We start from the raw sequence: 19,488 nt of genomic DNA on the forward strand, positions 1-19,488 counted from the left end.
ATGCATGTTATTCCAAAAGAAAGAGGTCCACAAAGTTGCATGTGAAGAATGATACAGAAGTAGAAACATCAAAACAAAACAACTTGGAAAACTAGCTAAGAAGTGGCGTAGTCAAAACAGAATGAAATTAAGAACTTGGAACAATCATCTAGTTTTGAAACAAAAGGAACTGGAAACAAAAAGTTAAGTGAAAATGAAATTAATGAAAACTTGAGTATGAAAACTAATTGAAGCAGACTTGTAAGGTTTACATTTAGTTTACATTTTTGTAAATCCTCCAGAAACATCAGTGAGAGTCTTTCAAAGTTGTTTTGATTTTGCAGAAGCAATTTCTTTAACTGGCATTTTCAAGTTCTGTTGGAAAATTTCTGACCTGCTTCGACCCTACTGAGAAGCCGTTCATTAGCGAAGTGTGAGGTTCTGTCGCCATTTTCAGTTGCTGCGAAGCTGTCAAAATGGTGTAACTACTGGAAGGTCCTTATAATATTATGGCCCACCTTTGCAGGTGACATTTTATAGTTGATTCGATTGTGCAGCGATGGACCTGACCTTTGTGTCGTGTCTTTCATTTCCCGGTTTCTTCATAAGAGTCTGTTATCGCTTGTTCCAAATTCCTTCAACTCTTCTCTTTGACTTTGTGTTACTTTCCACTTCATTCCCAGACTGCACCGCCTAACACTCTACACCTGCTTTTGATGTCACCAAATAGGGACAATGACTATAAAGTTATTTCCCTTTACAAGTCAAACCTGGAAGGTCTCTCTGTTGTTGTTCATTCTATTTCCATTGCCAGTGTAAGTGTCCTTGTTGTTTTTCCCACTAGTGAAGAAAGGGCAAATGTCATATTCACTGAAGCAAAGACTTTGCTTTGAAGCGGTATTGATTTTTCCTTTTCCCTTCTGAAGCTTTGCCAGGCTCCATAAAAGCATGTCTCTTGTTCAGAAACTCTTTGGACTGAGAGACAACAGGGGCAGCAGAACCAGCGGGGCGCAGTGGGAAGTTAGGGCATCTGGTGGGGAATGACAATTATGACAGCAGCTAGAAAAAGAAAGAGGTCATTTTATTTTTAACTGTACTGTGAGAACAATGGTGGATCAGAACAAAGCCAAATGGGAAACACGGCTTTAATTCCAACTTATGATTCCTTCTTGTCTAAACCTGAACATGAACATTTTTCTAGGGTTCAGCTGTTGGCAGCAAGACAAAGACCACCACCAGAAGCGACAGCTTGGCCAGAGGCTTAACCACAAAGGTGACAACAGCATGACTTTCTGGCACAATGCTATAAAGGTACGAGCCTTACACTGTACCATATTGGAGCAGCAGCATCATATGGACCTGCAGAGAACTTCTGAATGAAGGTCCAGTGCTACAACAGGACTCCTGTTTAAGAGATCTGAATTACTTTGTTTAGAGCTAGCTTATGCAATGCAGAAGTAGCTGATAGCATTTATTAGGCTCACACATATTGCAAAGAACCAAAATGTCTCTCTCTTTGCCCAAAATGTCTCTGTCTTTCATAGATTCCTTGAAGCCTATGACCACATACACATATTTATAATCTATGCACTGGAGAGCCTTTCATTCTTAACGAGAAGATGGGTGCTGGCTTTAAGCCTTGTTTAAAGGCGGTGCCTCCCAGCACCTCCAACACTCTTCCATGGCATTTTGTTCATGCTGGCTCAGAGGAAAGAATGTCATTTATTGAAACATCAATGCCACTTTTTGCCATGCTTCTGTATTTCTCAGAGCTTTCAGGCTGGGAGAGCTGGTCTGCCAAAGCTCATTAGATAAACAGCTGCTGCTGGAACTGCATGTAAAACTACAGCAGCTGCCTTTTGCAGAGTAGGTCAAGTAATAATTATTTTTCCTACAGTTCTTGTTTTTTTGTAAAATTAGTACCTACTACCAGGAATTAAATAACAACAGTAAGAATTATTCCTAATGCTAGTGAATGTGATCTCACACTCACAAGAAGTAAATCAACCTAGTGCCCCCCTTTTATTAGCTTTTCCTATTCAGTCCCATCTCCCAGTCAGAAAGTTCTTTAAAACCTAAAAATCCATAAAATGGCTTGCAAATTCTCAGCTATTTTGAGAACTGTGCATATGTGACAGCTGGAAATGAGACTTTTTTTAAACACCTGTGAAAAAAACTGTTATCAACAGCAATGAGAGGGTTCTGTTGATTAAAGGATGTTTTCTGCTACTCATTTGTAAGGGAAGTGATTCATTAAGTGCTGTCTGAAAACCATCTTCATACTGAATAAGAGGAAAATGTCTTCTGGTCACTAGGGCTTACAGGAATAGCTTGAACACCCACCACCACCATCTCTGATGCTGACCTGCACTTTGCACATCAGCACTGCTCCAGCTGGCGATGACACTTGTCAATGCACTTCAGCCTCCCCCAGCGTGGCCATCGCTACCTGCTGCTTTTTCTTCCCCCGCAACCAGCTGTACCTGTAAAAAGTGCCATTTTACAGTCTCTTTCTCCAAGGACAGGAAGTATCTTAAAACTGTGGCATCCTGCACAGGGGAAGAGAAGCATAACTGATACTGTTTGCCCCATCAGGACCCAAGCACAGCAAGTAATAAATACACAGAAGCTATTTCGGTGTCCTGGGTCAGCTTTGACTTTACGCAGTTTCCTGCAATACGTTTCGGGGCACGTCACACTGTTGACTTCTGCACCGGTGTTACCCATCCAGTTCTCCGTGTACATTTGTTTTCATTATTTGTGCCCCCTCCTGCTGTTTTTTCTGACAAGCTTGGGATCTGAAAGCTGCTTTCCCAGACCTTTAAGTAACAACCCATCATCAGCTGTACTCTGTACGGAAGGCTGCAGCTTGAATTTGTTTTCACAAAAGGCACATCACAAGACCTGCCTAATCAGCAGTTACCTAGTTTGCTCACACCAGACAGAGTCAATTTACAGACCATGCCTGCTGTTGACCCTGCTGTCTGCTCTGGATTATTCCAGTCTGCCTCCACTTTCTGAAATTAAATGTTAGTATTTTTAATTGCTGGTTTTAACTCTAGCCTAATTGGGCACAAGCTCATGCTGTTACGGATCTCTCCAAGGCAAGAAAGAGGGACCGCATGTAAAGGAGCTAGAGTGGGGTTGCTGGTAGTGACAAAATGGGTTTGTGCCATTCTGGTCCTGTCCATCTTCCATAGATCATTGAATGGTGATGAAAAAGGTCAGGTACCGCTGTCCCCTCGCTACCCCTGCCCAGTTCACACGCACCATCATGTTGCGGAGACTCCAGCTCTTGGAACATGATGCTTCACAGGACTGCCAGTTTAATTCAAAGCAACTCTGAGGTTGCTGCTTGTTCATGTTGCAGCTGAACAAGCTTGTAGATGTTGGAGGATATATCTTGTGGGTCAGCATCTCAGGCTTGCATATGGTAAATGGTGAGATTACAGATCATTATATTTCATTGCTATTCTTTCTTTCTGTTGTTGAAGATATATGAAATAAAACTGGTTCATTCAGAATAATAACTGCAACAAAGTTTTGCAATAATTGTGAAAAATATAGGCTGTTTTTCTATATATTACTTAAAGGTATTACTAAATATGACCAATGGAAATATGAAAACTGATTATTTTTTTTTAAACCAAGAAACAAATGACTGGTGAAATTGTTATAGCATTTCTTTCTCTTTGAGTTTTATTAAGACTTTTCTTTTTTCTATGCAACTATCTCTAGTTGATTCCATCTTAAAAATAATTTCACATTATGGGAGAAATGCAGCCTATCCTGCACAGCTTGCTATATGGGATGCCAAAGATTTCCAGTCTGCAAATTCCAAGTTCAGCTCCTTATAGTATGATCAGTTTTCTCTACCCATGACAAGGCACCGACCATAGCAACATAGACCCAGGATGAACATGCAGGAAACATAAGCTCAGCACCTACCTGAGGGATTACGGACTGATCACAGATTGCAGAAATGATGAGGCTGAAGAAGTAGCTGCAGACGTGCTCCAGTTTGGAAACAAGGACCTGAATACTCCGGCCGCTGTCACCTAGTGTGCGGCAAAACCACAGCAGTTCTGCTATAACATCTGTGAGTTAAGGTCATCAGCAAGCCAACAGTTCAGATTAAAATTTTAGCCTCAGAAAATGTTTACTTGTTTTTTCTTAAGATTTTACCAAGATTTAATTTTCTGTTTCTATTTCCTTAGCACACAAGACCATGGACCTAGATCCGTTACCATCATGACAGCGATAAAAACCCGAAATAAGCTCTTTGATTGCTCCCTACTGCTGCATTTCAGTCTGATGCCTGCAAATGCCATCTGCAAGGGTCCCAAATGGACTCAGCTGGGCTACGACCACTTATCCTTACCAGCCTGCAGAAAAAGTTGCTTTCCAGTGCCAGTGCTGTGTTTTGATAACCTTTCTTGATTTTCCAGTGAGACTTTCACACTGCCAAGACAGCCAGTGGAGCTATGGAGGCTGCAGTGTTTGTGGTTTAAAGATGAATTATTGTTTTACAGTGTCATAATGCTTGTACAGTAGTGTTGTATTCCAGTATGACTTGCAATGACCAACTTAATGTACATAAGCGTAACAGCTTCATAACATCCTAGGGTTGTGCGGTCACTAACATGAACAAGGCAAAGACATTTTTAAACTCCAAAGTTGAACAAGAACATTCAATATTTCTTGTTTCGTTAGCATATACCTCCAAGAATGGAGAGAGAAAAGAGAGTAGATATTAATGCAAATCTAATTGCAGAAACTAACTGTCTGAACACCAGCAGGGAAATTCCTGCTGTCAGGGATGAAAGACAAGGTATCTCCCATTTCCTAGAAATGCTCTTCATTAACTTCATGAAAGCCAAACAAAACCATTATGCAGGTAAGCATGCTGTACAAGCTCCTTACCTCTCCTCCTCAGAAAATGCCACATGTGGTGCAAGACTGAAGCTAGGGACACATAGGTGAAAGTCACAGTATCAAAAAAGCTTCTTTTTGGCTGAACAGATGTGAAACAAATGTAATCATACCAACCTTTAATCCAAACAATTCTACTGTAAACCAAAGTCTGCTATGTCTGGTATCTAGGTTAACTAGATGACAAGGTCTGGGCAAATCCTTCAGATAAATAAAAGAGTTCCTAGAAGACATTGGAGTCAATGAGTCTCATGAATGCTCATGACTGTTCTCTGAAATTCAGGATTTTCTAGCTTTGACCTCTGATCTGAAAAAACAGTTTTATAGAAGCCTCATAGATCAACAGGATGGACGTGTACTTGATGGTGATTGCACCACAGGTAGTCCCCATTAGCTGGTGCTTTTCATATTGATCTCTGCTCTAAATGGGTAATTTTAGTAGTTTAATAGGCAATGAAGCCACCAATATCTGTCAGCTTTTACACCTCTTTGGCCTCAGTGTGTGGCAACTATTGCTATCAGTTTTATCTGGTTTGTTTTTAGCTTTTCAGTTAATCTGATTGCAACACACAGCATGAGGTTCAGAGGTTTGAACAAATGCATTCACGTAACTCCTCTCTGAGACATAAGTGATCACATTTTGCATAGTTCTCTTCATAATACTAATGATTTACAGGACAACAGTCAGTGCTCTCTCCAGTTTACAATGGTTTAAATAAGGTAGAGCTCTAAAGCATGTTTTTATCAATCTTGTGGTCTTAAGTGCTTGTCAAATAGATGTCAGAGACCACACAGAAGTCTAAAAATACTCGTGTAAACCCTTCTTCAAGTGCTTGTCATCGATCCATCTATTGTATATCTTCATGCTCAACACAGGTTAAAATAGTGCACCTCACTGTAACATTGTGACTAGAGGCTGCTAAGCTGACAGAAATAATTTGTTACGCTGCTTACAACTAATAAAACCCCCTTTGCTTTTGGGCAGTTTTTGAAAATACAACTCTCATCCTTTTCACATGTGAACTCTCGCTGTTCTTACCATCTTTTATAGTCCTTAGACAAAGGTTTGAAGCCTACAAACACACTCAAAACTAGAAGGAGAAAGAGGAATGCCTGCCTACATAAAAAAGGCCACCACTGCACCAGAATAGGCAGCTAGTCTTTTTTGTTAAGTATAGCTATTGTGCGTTAAACGCATCTAAACCCGTACTAACTTCTGAGAAGAATCAGCCTATTGATCAAAGAAGCTCAAACTGGCAAAACACAGCAGTCTCACCAAGTGCTACAAGAAGCCTCCGTCTCTGCTGGTGTGCCAGACTGCACGGTGGTGGTTTGATCCATGAAATTCACTCCTCTGGGCCAGTCTTTTTCCTCCAGCTCTTTTGCCTTGCTTTCTCTCCCCTACGGCATTTCTCTCTTCTGCATTTCCACTTTGCTAACTCACTCCTAACGAAGGTTACCCCTCACAAAGTGATATCACATGGAACAAAATAACGTTGTGGAACTAGCAGTTCTTGTAAGCCACATAACTATGTCTTATCTATTAAGACTTGGAGCTATTTAGAGAGAGAGAAGAAATAAGAAGAAAATCTCCAGCCCACCTAGCCATCCCGAGGCAGAGTCCATTCTGAATAGCATTCTTCTATAGCATTCTCTGCTATAGAAGCCATATGCAGCCTGCTCCAGTCTTAGCTACGCTTACCATTGGAAAGTTGCTACACCATAACATTTTTAAAGTGACTATTGTTCATTACTTCATGCTGCCTCAGGGCCTTTGCTATTTAATTCTTATCACTGCTGGTCTTATTCCCTTAGCCATAGGCACTATAGTACTAAAATAAACAAAGGTTGTAAAAAGCTATCATTCTGATGTATACAACTAAAAATAAATAATTATCAATAGTGTACATATATAAAAATAAATGCTTTATCTGATAAAAAGATTTTAGGCTGTCATAGTTAAGTGTATCTGAAGGAGAGAAAGGACAGCATTTTTTTTTCACCTACTTTTGGTTCCCTCTTAGTCAACAGGGAAACCAGATACCAGTAGACTATGATTTATCCAGTACTAAAATTCACCCTCTTACTAACTTCCAAGAAGGTCTAGTCAGCTTCCTTACACTAGGCGCCTGATATTGGTAGTTACATTTAGGAAAGAAGAATTTCATCCTGATCACCTACCTCCAGCCAGAAATCTACAGCAAAAACACCTCCCACGCTCATATCCAAACTATCAAGCCCTCCTTCTGCTCTTTAAGAAGGGAGGCAAAGGGCTGTTTCAAGTTATAAAACAGTAGAAAATTGTGTTTGACGCTCCACATCTGTACGTCATTCCTTTCTGCTATGGAAGGTGCTCATCTTTCTCAGGTGCACCCAATGGAAACATTGCTGTTTACTGCAGCGGGGTCAGCAGGAGCTCAGCTCCGTGGAACGGCTGTAGCACAGATACAGGCACCACGACAAAGCCCCCCTCGGAACAAAGGGCTTAGTGTCTGCCCAGCCAGGAAGAATACATCGACACTCGTCTGAAGTGTGGCCGTGAGCTAGAAACTATTCATAGCCTCTTTAAGCTTTTTAATCCAGCAAGCAGCAGAGTTTACAAGTCACTGCTTATTTCTGGAGGCCCATGCTTGCCTTAGCTCAAGATTGGCTTTTGCCTGTGAAATTCTGTGCAGCATCTTTCAAAGGGAAAAAGTACCGTCTGGCATGTGTGTGAGGATAATTCAGTGATGGCTGTGGACTTCCCGGCACCTGCCTGTCATTATCAACTGAAGGGATTCCTGTACCTACTCACAAGTCTTGGTCTTGGCCATGCTAGATGCTAGAGATACTAGAGTAGATGGATTTCCATTCCCATCCCCAATAGCAATTCCTCTGTGCCTGGGAGTTCATAAGTTAATAGAGGAGTTTAGTCTCCAGAGCTGTTCTGTACCCAAATGCTACTTTCATAGAAAAAGAGATCATCTGTGAATAGCCCTGGATAAGCAACTGCAAGAAAAACAAGATAAAGCAAATTCCAATCAGAAGGAGCAAGATGACTGATAAAAATAAGTGAAGAAAACAGAGATTTAAATTATTTCAAATATTTGCATTTGTGTGAGACAGTAGTAATGATGTGAGAGGGCATGAAGAAGAATAAAATTGCACTTATCACAGAAACAGATTAAAAAAAAAAATCCCCAAACTTGAAGGAATTAAGAAAAAAAAGATAATAAATGATAACTGAAAAGATTGGGATAATATACTTTTTGAGTAAATGATGAATGCATTAGAGAGTACAAGCTAGCAGTAGTCCATACTGAAGCAACTAAATAAAAGCAGAGTTTCTAGTTTTAAAATAAAATCCCTGAATTGAATTGTAGAATGGAACCAGGCTAAGCATGGGACAAAGGGGAATTCACATGCAGTATTACAACACAGTCCAAATTCTAGTAACCAAGTAGCCCTTTTAGGTTTAAGATAAACTGTATTGTTGAAAAAGGATTACTTGTTTTTTAAAACAAAGTTAATAGAATCTCAAATATATAACCATTACCAATATTTTATTAAATTTGACAATACATGCTCCTTCTTCTGTCAAACATAGCAGAATTTGCAAGTGTTTTCACACTTCCTTGCTGTGTCTCAGAGCTACAGTTGGGATTGTTTTTCTGGAGAAGTCTCCTTTCATGAACTTAACCCTGCCCTTTCCGCCTGGACAAGGAAAGAGGAAAACTCCCAACAGAGCTCCTGGCTGTGGCAATTAAGGTTTTATCCTTTCCTGGGTTCTGGTGAGCCTTCAGAGAATGAAGATAGCCAAATGTGCCTATAGAAAATAAAAAGCAAAATAATAAAAAAACCCAACCAACCCCCAAAACCTGGCTTGCTATTTTTCCTCTTCTATTACATTTTCTGATCTTGGACACCGAAGTCACGATTCATGAGAAGAAACCAATGGTTCCTATTATCTTCATCTTCTATGAAGCGCGTGGTACACTTACTCCAGTTACTGACTGGGGAGAGAAAAATATATTTATGGCAAATTCATGAATGTTAAAGAAAAAATCATCACAGGGTTTAACATAGGAATCACTAGTACCTGGCCAAGAGCAATTGGTTTTGGATGTTACTTACCTTTTTTAGTGAAGGTCCACGTTTCCACTTTCATGAAATTGCTCTAGACTTACCTGTATGCAAATGAGAGCAAAATTTATTCATCTGCTTAGTCAAATTTCATGACTACATAGGAGTAACCTTGTGAAAAGTAGAAAAACAACACTGTACAACCATATCTTTATCATCAGTCAGTAAAACATTGCATGACTTCTTCTGAAAATGTATTTGGTGACAAAGGAACCATCCATTATTTTTAGAACTTTTCATATAGTCTTAATTGCTTTAAATTACTGCAGAAGTTGTTTCTACAAATTAATGGAAGAAATAGGTACATTGTACATCTCACTCTCCCAAACTGCCTCCTGCCAGAAGGTTCTGCCCCACCCCTCATTTTATTCCAGGGAAAATTTATATCTAGTATATTGTACTGGATCTGGCCCATGAGTGCTTCGCAGTCACAAGTTTTCTTTTTCTATCCTTCACGCCCATGGGATACGATCACGCTCCAGCCCAGAGCCATGTGGCCACACCGACCCAGTGCTGAGACCAAGCTCACAAGACCTGCTGAAAAATAAGGCATATTAGCTGATTTTGCACTATCACAGTGATGAGTCTTTTGGGGAAGAACCTACCTGATTTTGGCCACTGAGCGTGGATACCTGAACATACGTGCTCCTCTTTGCAGAACTACGGATGGATAAATAGCTCAGGGAGGTCTGGAAACATCCAAAGGCTCTTAGAAGCCATGGTCATAGCTGTTTAGCCTTTATATGGACCTCACAGGAGTTCATACAGATTTCTGAACTGGTCCTTCTTTCAGTAAAGTCAACAGCGCAATTCTCATTAACTTCCACAGCAACTGAACAAAATCACTACATGCAAAATTTGTCTTTTTTTTTTTTTTTTTTTGGGTAATGCAGTTGAAGTGTTATCAGCTCACACCGTCTTTCACAAACCTCTTGTTAATTGAGCTCTAGTATTGTCACCTCTGGTTGCCAGCATGATCAACTCCCACGTGAAAAAAAGTTACTGGCTCTTACAGCTGTAAAGCAGAAAACCTGAATACTAACTGCCCAACCCTGCAGGCTTCAGAACTCCGCATTTATTATTTTTTTAAATGGCATCATTCTAAAGCTAAGCTCATAAATGCTGAGTGCCTGGCGTTGCTGACACTGAGAGGGGAAAATTCAGATGACAGAGAAAAATCCAGGTATTTCTGTCCTGAATTTACAGCAAGCGTGTGGCTCAGCCGTATGTCTGTTCCCTTCCAGAACGGAGCATAGCAGAGTAGGCTTACAACTGCTGGAAAGTGTCATGGTGTCTTTGACATATAGGTCAACATATAGATTTGAGGATCAGACAGAACTGAATGTTCTTTTTTAAAAAGATTTTAACATAAAACTTACTATAGCACGTTAAGGCTGCAAACTGTGGTACAAAGCTTTTCTTTGCATCAGTGTAATTTCCAGGGCTCTTTTTTTTTATGTAGAAGGCTCTTTTTTTCTGAATTTTGGACTTACATACAAATAACTACAAGCATATTTTAAAGCACATTTTAGTGCCTGATAGTGCTCATAAATCAGGTAGTTATACTTGTAATAATTTCTATGAGTGGGTGTTCATGTGCGTGAGAAGATATGCAAAATTGGATGGTGAGATGAGCCATGATGAACATTAAAGTTCCGGAAGCAGATCGATAGCTGGTGTAAATTGTCAGGGCTTCATTGATTTCAATGGTCCTATGATAAATACTAATTCAGCTGGTGCTAAAAAAAATGTCATCAGCTGAGCATCTGGTCAATAACAGCGGAGACTGCAGAATGAGGTATCGGTGTTACGTCCACACTGAGCACTTGCATTTACCTGTGAATTGGATCTGCATGGTGCAAAAAGGTAAAATGCCCTGTTTATTCATGTTTTTTGAAATCTCCTCTATTGGCTGGAGTAGTGCATGTGGGTACGCACGTGGAGAGAAAGATGCATATATATATACAAGAAGGCATTTTCCGTGACAAACAAATACTTACATGGCTTTTACTGCTGTGATGGTACTTTTATCTTCGATTGGAAAAAAAAAATAAATTCAAGATACTGTATGAAAATTACTTGTACAAATTTGTTGTACTTCTATGAGGTTTTTCATTCATCCCAATAGCAAGGGAAAGTAAACTCAGAATAGGCTTTAATCGACAATTTACATACAATACTTAAATTCCTTTTAGAAACTAGAGCTTATTACAGAAATGATAGTTTCCCATGTGTATGAATTACTGAGAATTATAATATCAACAAAGAGGAATGAAGCCAGGTTGCACATAAAAATCTATGCTTCCTAGGTGATTCTCAACATTTTTTTCTAAACATTTTCCACCAGATGAAGTCCATTACCTTGTTCAAACCATTTCCCATTTCACAAAGTTAAGTTTTTACTGAATCTGTGAATAAGAAATCAGTTATACAATCGCATTAAGAGAACATAAAAGAAAAGGGACTTCGCGCATGGCTGGTGGTTAACTCATGGTTAACTCATTGATTCTGCTATGTAGTTCTCTTGAACGCCTTATCAAATGCTGCTGATTTCTAGTCTGCATACAAATGTATTGATGTGCCAGAATTAAATCAAATTAGAATGTTTAGAGTAAAAGTCTGTTCGCCATGTTTCAAATTGTTCATATTTATTTGGAGGCCTCAGAAGGACATCTTAATCTTATAGTGTTATTATTTCAAATAGAAAAAGAGATTTTTAATGTTATTTGGAGGAAGTCCCTTAGCTTACAGACTGAAAAAAAAGGCAGAACTGCTGCAACAGATATTTTGACAAGAGCTTTGAATGAAAAATAACAAAACCTCTGCAGGGAATTTCCCATTAATCTAATTTATTTGGGAGCACATTTTCACAATAATAATTAAATTATCTAATGTTCGCTTACATTAAAAAGCGATCATCTGTAACAGTTCATTACTAGAAAAAAGGGAGGAAAAAAGGCCAGTATTTTAAACTAACACCACAGGAAAAAAACAACAACTTGCAAACATCAAAGGAATGCCATGATGTTTGACAGCTTCCTATGAATTCAGCTGTTTCATCTCTTAGTGAAGTTGGCAACAGAAATTCCAGCATTTTCTGTGCAGTGGTGTCTTTAAAGCTGTAACATGTTTATTTGTTAGAGCTCTATTCATCCGGTTTTCAGAGTGTTTCAATAACCAAAATATCCAATAACTAAAGTCTTGTGACATAGGAATCCATGTTTCGTCCAGACAACGAAAACAACAACTACATTTTCCTGGGGAACGTTATATTCAGGTAGTTCGCCCATGCCCTGCAAGGCTTCAGTGGGTGGAGAATACCACGTATAACCAACTGAGATACCATTGAGCAAAATGTGTTTTCATCTGCTTTATTTCTCCTAGAAATGTCAGCACAGCACATTATATTGCCTGTAATTTTAATAGATAAACGAGACAATGATTCCATTGTTATTTTTTTCTCAAAATGGTAGAGTACATTTTCTTAAAAAGGTCTGCAAACATATTTACAAAAGTGTGAAAGCAATAAATGCAGGCTTTTTATATTTTTACGGAACTTCCAAAGACTGACTGATATCCTAATTTTATTGGAAATCTGGTCCAAGGATGATACAAGAAATTAAATATCACACTCAATTTTGCTTTCTTGTAGGCTACCGTGGAAAACAAACCAAACAGATAACTATTTTAAAAAGAACAAACTTATATTCCATGAAGCATAATGAAGATATTCCAAAACCATTTCCTATATTTTTATTTTGTTTCAGCTTTAAAATATCTCTTGGTCTTTCGTAATGTTGTGTTAAAATGTGGGACACCATCTTACTTTTGGAAAGCCAGCTGCTGTAATGTAATTATAAAGTAGCCACTAAAATAACATTCACAGTATCTGCATCACAGGAATGGACTTTTTTTTTTTTTTTTTCAAACAGGAGTGATAAAATTTGTGTCGTTGCCTTCATCTTTCACATTTTAAATACTGTTGGCTGACAGAAATAAAGTGTAGTGTCATGCTTGGTTTACCTAAATCATTTATTTTGTAACTAATAAAAGTAAACAATTACCAGATACTGTATATATAGAGATATATAGATATATGGCCACAAATAAACTATAGTAGAAAGTTATTTTGGTTTTGATAAAGTTAAGAAAAGCACATAAAATCATATTTCATGAATATCTTGTTTTATGGCCATCAATATTTTTGTATTTTTTTGTTTTGTTTCATCAACATAGCAAAATACAATCTTCCTATTAAACAATAATTATCAGATGGCAGACAATTCTTTTTATTGGTTTACATTGGCAGGTCACAGTCTAAAAGCACAACCACATCAGGCAGAAATTGCACACAGACCGCCCTGGATTTTGAAGACTATTTTTTATGCTTCTACCAAAAAGCTTAATTTAAGACTTGGGACTGTAACAAGCACTAATTAAATACATGGATTTCTTTTTTTTTTTTACTGGCTAAATAAAATGACTGACATTGCAGTACTTTATTTTGCTTTCAGCTTCAGTTTTAACGTTTGTGCTTGACGCTAGCAAACACACTTTGAACTTCCCAGCAATCATTTATGGAAGTTCAATCACCCAAATAAAACCCAGGTGATTTTTTTCCTGTCACAGAATACTGCAGATTTATTTCAATTAGGCCTGTTCCTTGGCTTTTTTTTTTGGTGTTGATATTTGCATTTTTAACTTATTCCTGAAACCTAGGGGAGATTTGCATGTGATACTATGCCTTCATACAGTCACAATGCCAGTATTTCTGTAAGAAAAGGTTGTAGGAGGGACTGGCCCATAAATATGCAGTTGTATTAGTTGTAGAAGGCATGTTCATGTCTTCAAAAGCCAGACTGGTCTTAAGATATTACTCTTTATTTGAGACAGTTACCATTACTTCATTAAAAAATGACAAAACAGCAATAAACATTTTAGCTCTTTAATGAGCAAAGATCAGGTCTCTTAGCATTGGAATAATATTCGTTATCCAGATTATCTTTATTTCACTCAGTGACCAGTAATATGGCCAAGAAGTACAAAGTAATTTTCCATCAAGTAGTATACAATTTTTGTGTGTAATAAGCTTTCATTCTTGAAAAAGAGTAACTGAAAAGAAATGTTTCTGTTACTGCAGTTAGTTTGTCAGAGAAAGTTCTTCGCATTATCTTACAAACTATCAAAATTGCTAGTAATTTGAAAAAATGTAAAAAAAAATCACATAACTTTAGTCTAATAGAAATATAGTACAGGTAAGAGAGAAAGTATTTATCAGGGATGTGCTCTTAAGTCCATCTCAATTATTTCTTTTATATAAATGTACATCTGATTACATATACAAACATTTTGAAAGGACCATGGTATAGAATTACTGGAAAGCAACAGGGGAATGAAAAATTTCTTGTGATTTTAGAACGTTCATTTCAAATCACACAAACATTTGTAGTAGTATTCAGATTTTAAAATTTCCAGTTGTTGGCTCTCTCCCCGTTCTTACGTACCCTCTTTTTCTACACTGTTGCCATCTGGTCTAGAGAATTCATTTGAATGGCAAAGCTAATGTATAGCAAAAAGGGAATTAACTTTATATTAAAGTATTATAAGTAAAGTTTGTAACATGCAACATGAGTTTAAACAATAAACTGAAAGGTGTAATCAGAGCGGTAATATTGGGGCATTTTTATATTGCAAAATACCATTGCAATTAAAGTTTTGGACACACTTTACCTTACCAATTTGAACTAAATATACTGTAACTAAATCACAGCAAATTATAAATCCTTCATCAAAGGAGATTCCATTAAAGTAACAGTTATGTTAAAGTTAGAAATTATTTAGGTGGAAAGGAAAAAGAACATCAATAATACAGATTTTTTGTCTGGGATTCGTATCAGTGAGGGTTCACCACTGTATACCTAGAATGCCATAAATACCTTTAAGAACTGTTGCAATTCCTTCTATTTCTGAAGCTACCATGAAATATTTTACTGTAATTACTTTTGCCCCTTTAAAAACTTCTTTAGGTTGTGCCAATTGATGGATAAAGCTTCTATTAAAAAATCCAATGGGATGAGAAGAATTTTAATTACGGCTTAATCAGCAGCACAGCCACCAAGCATATAAATTATCATGCACATCGTGCTAAAAATATCCAGTTTCCTTTATTCCCACAACTTTTATACTGACAGCACTTATGTGATAATGTTGTACCTGCCAGGCTGTAAAACTTCTCTGACTGGCAGATTTCAGCATGAGCCCCTTTCTAAGGCCTTAACAGCATTGGTGCTTTGTGTACTTATTCAAATATGTAAATATGGTCTACACAAGAAAACAGGTCCAAATAAAAACTGGTGAAAATTATCTGACATTCCATTAGTGTGTCCCTTGTGCATATTTATAGGTTTTTAAAATTTTCAGTCATAGTTCTTTCCTGTTTGTGTTGCACATGCCTAATTCCATTATGTAACTTAAATCTTCAAAAAATTAATACTTGAATGCGAATGAAAAAGTATCATTCAGGACAACTGCTTCAAGCAATTGCAAACAGTTGGGTTTTTTTGTTTTTTCTTTTGTTTGTTTTGTTTGTTTGTTTCTTAAGTTCATTTGATATATGTACAATTCATTTTTTTCAAAACCCCAAAAGTTCTTGATATGTATATTCACATAATATTCCTCCATATTTAAATAGTAAGAGTCTTGTAGGTTGAAAGCCAAGTAATCTTCAGTAATATCACCTACTGTAATCCATCAAAAAATAAAGTTTGTTTCGTCTTGTCTGGCTATACCCTGGTTGTTGAGTGTGAATGGGGGTGGGGATGAGGATGGGGCAGAGTATTGTTCTGTCCTCCGGTAAATGTATTGAATGTGTGTAGGGGTTGAATCCCTGGTATAGTGTTGGGGATCATTGTGATGGTGTTGGGTGTCATTAAGGGAATATCATCAGGAGACCTTCTCATAGCTAGCGTGTAGTCTGGGGGACAGGCGGTCCTAAGAACCACCTCATGTGGATGGATGGACTCACATTCATGATCCAAGTCAGTGTGCTTCATTTGGAGGGACATTATCTCCTCTTCTTGTGCATGCGTAAGATCATTGGTAGTAGTACGTTGTGGGCTACATCTCCTATGAACATCATGTCTCCGCTTGTCTTTTTTGTAGTACAATGCTGCAAAGGCCAAAATGTTCAGGAACAGCAAAGATGCACCAACTGCAATAGTAACACTCAATTCTGTTGAATAGTCCCTTTGATCCACTGAAAACGGGCTTGGTTGTTGTTTGGGATCATCTTGTTTGGCTGTAGGAAAGGCTGAAGTAACAGAAACAGAATTTTTCCTTGTTGGTCTGAAAGTATTATCAGTTGATGGCACTTTAGTTGTGGTAGAGGTATACTGTGAAATGTCGTTAAGATTGTGCAGATGAGGTACCAGTTCCAACCAAAGGTTCACTTTATTGGCCCTATAGTGTTCTTTAACTCGTGGTTTTAATCCAATATGAAGATACAGTTGGTCTTTCTGAGAATATCTGGTCCATGCTACTTCTTCAAACCGATTTGGTTTTGTATGGATGAATTTTGTATCTTGCGGCACTGGTTGATTTGGGTCACTAAAAAAAAAATAATCTCCAATGTTACAAAGTATTTCAAAAGGAATTATAAAATTAACATAATTACGATTTTATACGTAATGTTTAAATCTGCCTTTGGACACAGCAGAATGCTATTTCCTAAAATTAGAGGCCTTAATAATCTTGATTAGAAACAGCATTACGCAAATGAACCCTTCTTTTACATAGACTTCAGCGACTTCCCTAGTTCCCTGAAATGCTAGTGTCTCTCACACTGAAATCTTTTGCTGCTGAGGACAGATTGCCACCAATGTGGTAATGAGGACAAACGTCCATGAGAGACCAGTGTGAGAGGACATTAAGCTTTGCTTTTCTTTTTTAGTAACATAAAGCTCATAAAGCTCAGCATTTCAGTTTATATGTGGTATCTGTGGCCTTTCAGAGGTGAAAGACCATGGCAGGGCATAACTCAGTATAACCCATAGTGACTTAGAGTCCAATGGCCAAAGGTACAAAAGTGTTTTGAACTGCCAGTGAAAGAAGAGTTAATGAAAATGACAAAACTTTTCAAGTTTGAAGTCACATATTTTATGGTCAGAAGTGTCAATTTAAAAGAAAATACATTATTAAAATAAGCTGCATTATATTTGATGCAATATTTATGCAATTTTCTGTCTCGTGGGATGAAAATATTATCAGTGCTGGGGTAAAGGCAGTTACTAATGTAACCATTTTTAACTATACACATATGCTAAATGCTTAGTTTTGCACTTTTCTGTGGATCCCTTAATTATTTTTGTGTACAAAGTATTTTTTTAATTTCTTCACACAGAATGTTCACAAAGCTATTTTTTCCCTCTTTTTGCTAGAATGTGTAAGCGAGCTGAGGGACATTACAATAAACATAAATATCCAACCCAATTCTTAATCTCTTATTCATCCTACAAGTACAGAGGCATTCCCAAGGGAGATAACCAAGGGAAAGCACTGCATCATTATATCTTGAGTTTGTATACAAGACTATTCATTATCTGATACTCACCCAGTTTTTGCAAAGTTTGTCCAGTACGTCATCACTACTGCACTTAGCATGACATCATTTTTGGAGAAATTACAAGGAAATAATTCAGTAGGACCAATCATGGGGATTCCTAGTACGTAAGGAACCTCATCTCCATGGGCTGCATCTGCCCATGCAGGTACCTGATCTGTCTGGCAATGATGGTAGAAGGCATAGAAATATGTAGGCGATCCAAAATTTGAGTGAAGATCTGCTGTAGCCACTGCTGGTGCAACCCACTGGTGATCAGTAAACAAAGCCAGCAACGTTTTCCTCCTGGTCTCAGGATTGTGTCGATCTGCCCAGTCTGTGTACATAAATTTAATTGTTTCCCTCAATATATCTTTGCCTTCAGGGTATCCGTATAAGTTATCAACAAAATTAGAAACTGCAAAGTCAAAATCACTAGCTGATATGCCATCTTCACTATCCACAATATTTTCAACAAATTTTAACCCTTCCCCTTGGTTAACTCCCAACATGATGTCGTAGTTGAGGAATTCTCCTTGTTCCATCAATATCTGAGGATCATCTGGTATCACATCGCCATCAATTACTGGTCCAAAGGCTATATGGTATCTTGCTGGTTGAATGTCTTGGTCAACAAGTTCTCTATAAGGCTTCTTCTGTAGACATTCTACCAATTCTACAGTGTCTGACATGTTGCAACCAACTTTTGTAGCCAACATCCTGGCGTATTTTGCAGGCTGAAAACTAACTGCCCAGCTGGAGAGAGCTGTTCCGCTTTGAGCTATTGCTCTTTGAAAAAGTCCTGTGGGGAGAAATATTTAAAAACTACTGAAGTGACCTTGAAACAGCTACATACTTGAAAGATTCAAAGGAGTTCTTTGAAACAATAGAAAACTTGAACAGAAGAGATACTTGAATCTTAATAGTACTTAAGTACACAAGATGGTGAGATTTGACTGTCATTGTACCTACAGGTAATGCGTACAAAATAAATGCAATATGCGCAGAAATTGAAGCAAATGATTCTACCTCAATGTAGTCCAGCTGAGGAACAGATTTTCAAAAGAAACTCAGGAAGAAAAAGAACTGGCATTACCTATGTAGAAAACACTATTAGCTTGAAAGAAATTCCTAAAATTAAAGCAATTTATAGGTTGGAGGAAAAGCCAACAAGTCGCTGAAATGGATTGAATTTCTGGATATTGTTCAAGCCATCAGCAGCATGTGTGCATACAACTATGAGTTAAATAAACCTACTGTACTGCTTTTTCATGTTTTGTTTGAGATCAAACTTGGTTTGAGAGGTGCAGTGCTTTTGAATTGTATATCATAACAAAAGTTCATATTCTGGAGTAATAGATGAGAAGGTACGAAGCAGCTATTAAATTTATGTGTCTAAGAGTCAAGATCCTTTTTTGTAAGGAGTTTTTCTAATGAAGGTTTATAGTGATCACACTTATATAAAAAGGGAAATGATATATTTTACACTATTTAGCTTTGTAATTCAGAGATTTAAACATATGTTCAGGTATTCATTTAGGGGAGAGAGAGTATGATCTCGCGCTGCATATAAATTTGTAGCAAATCCCAAAGACTTCTGTGCAATTAATTTGAATTTATGCTGATTTAACTAGCACTCTGGACCAGGAATTCTACTCATAGAAATAACAAGATGTTTAAACTGACGTTTTCCTCTCCCTTCTGTAAGCATTTCTGAGCATACCATGGATGAAAGGCTCACCCCCTTGTAGTCAATGAATCAATCCAATTTTTTTGCTATTGACTTTAATGCAATCAAAACTCCACCCTTGTTCCGATACTTCTCATGTTCCCTTTGTGTTGGGGCTTTGCCTTTTCCC

The 19,488-nt window shown here is 37.7% G+C and overlaps 1 protein-coding gene across 9 annotated transcripts in view; it reads right to left on the minus strand.

The window, feature by feature from the left end:
* Positions 1-15,815: 15,815 nt before the first annotated feature.
* Positions 15,816-19,488, minus strand: part of NLGN1 (neuroligin 1) — a 315,178-nt gene continuing 311,505 nt past the window's right edge. For all 9 annotated transcript variants that reach the window (XM_072867356.1, XM_072867355.1, XM_072867354.1 and 6 more), the window contains 2 exons: positions 17,642-18,431; positions 15,816-16,638 (listed from right to left, as the gene is read on the minus strand). In XM_072867356.1, the coding sequence (XP_072723457.1) occupies positions 15,816-16,638; positions 17,642-18,431 (1,613 nt within the window). The remainder of the gene's footprint in view (positions 16,639-17,641; positions 18,432-19,488) is intronic.

This window comes from Ciconia boyciana, chromosome 7, assembly GCF_034638445.1.
Source record: "Ciconia boyciana chromosome 7, ASM3463844v1, whole genome shotgun sequence".
In the NCBI taxonomy this organism is placed as follows: domain Eukaryota; kingdom Metazoa; phylum Chordata; class Aves; order Ciconiiformes; family Ciconiidae; genus Ciconia; species Ciconia boyciana.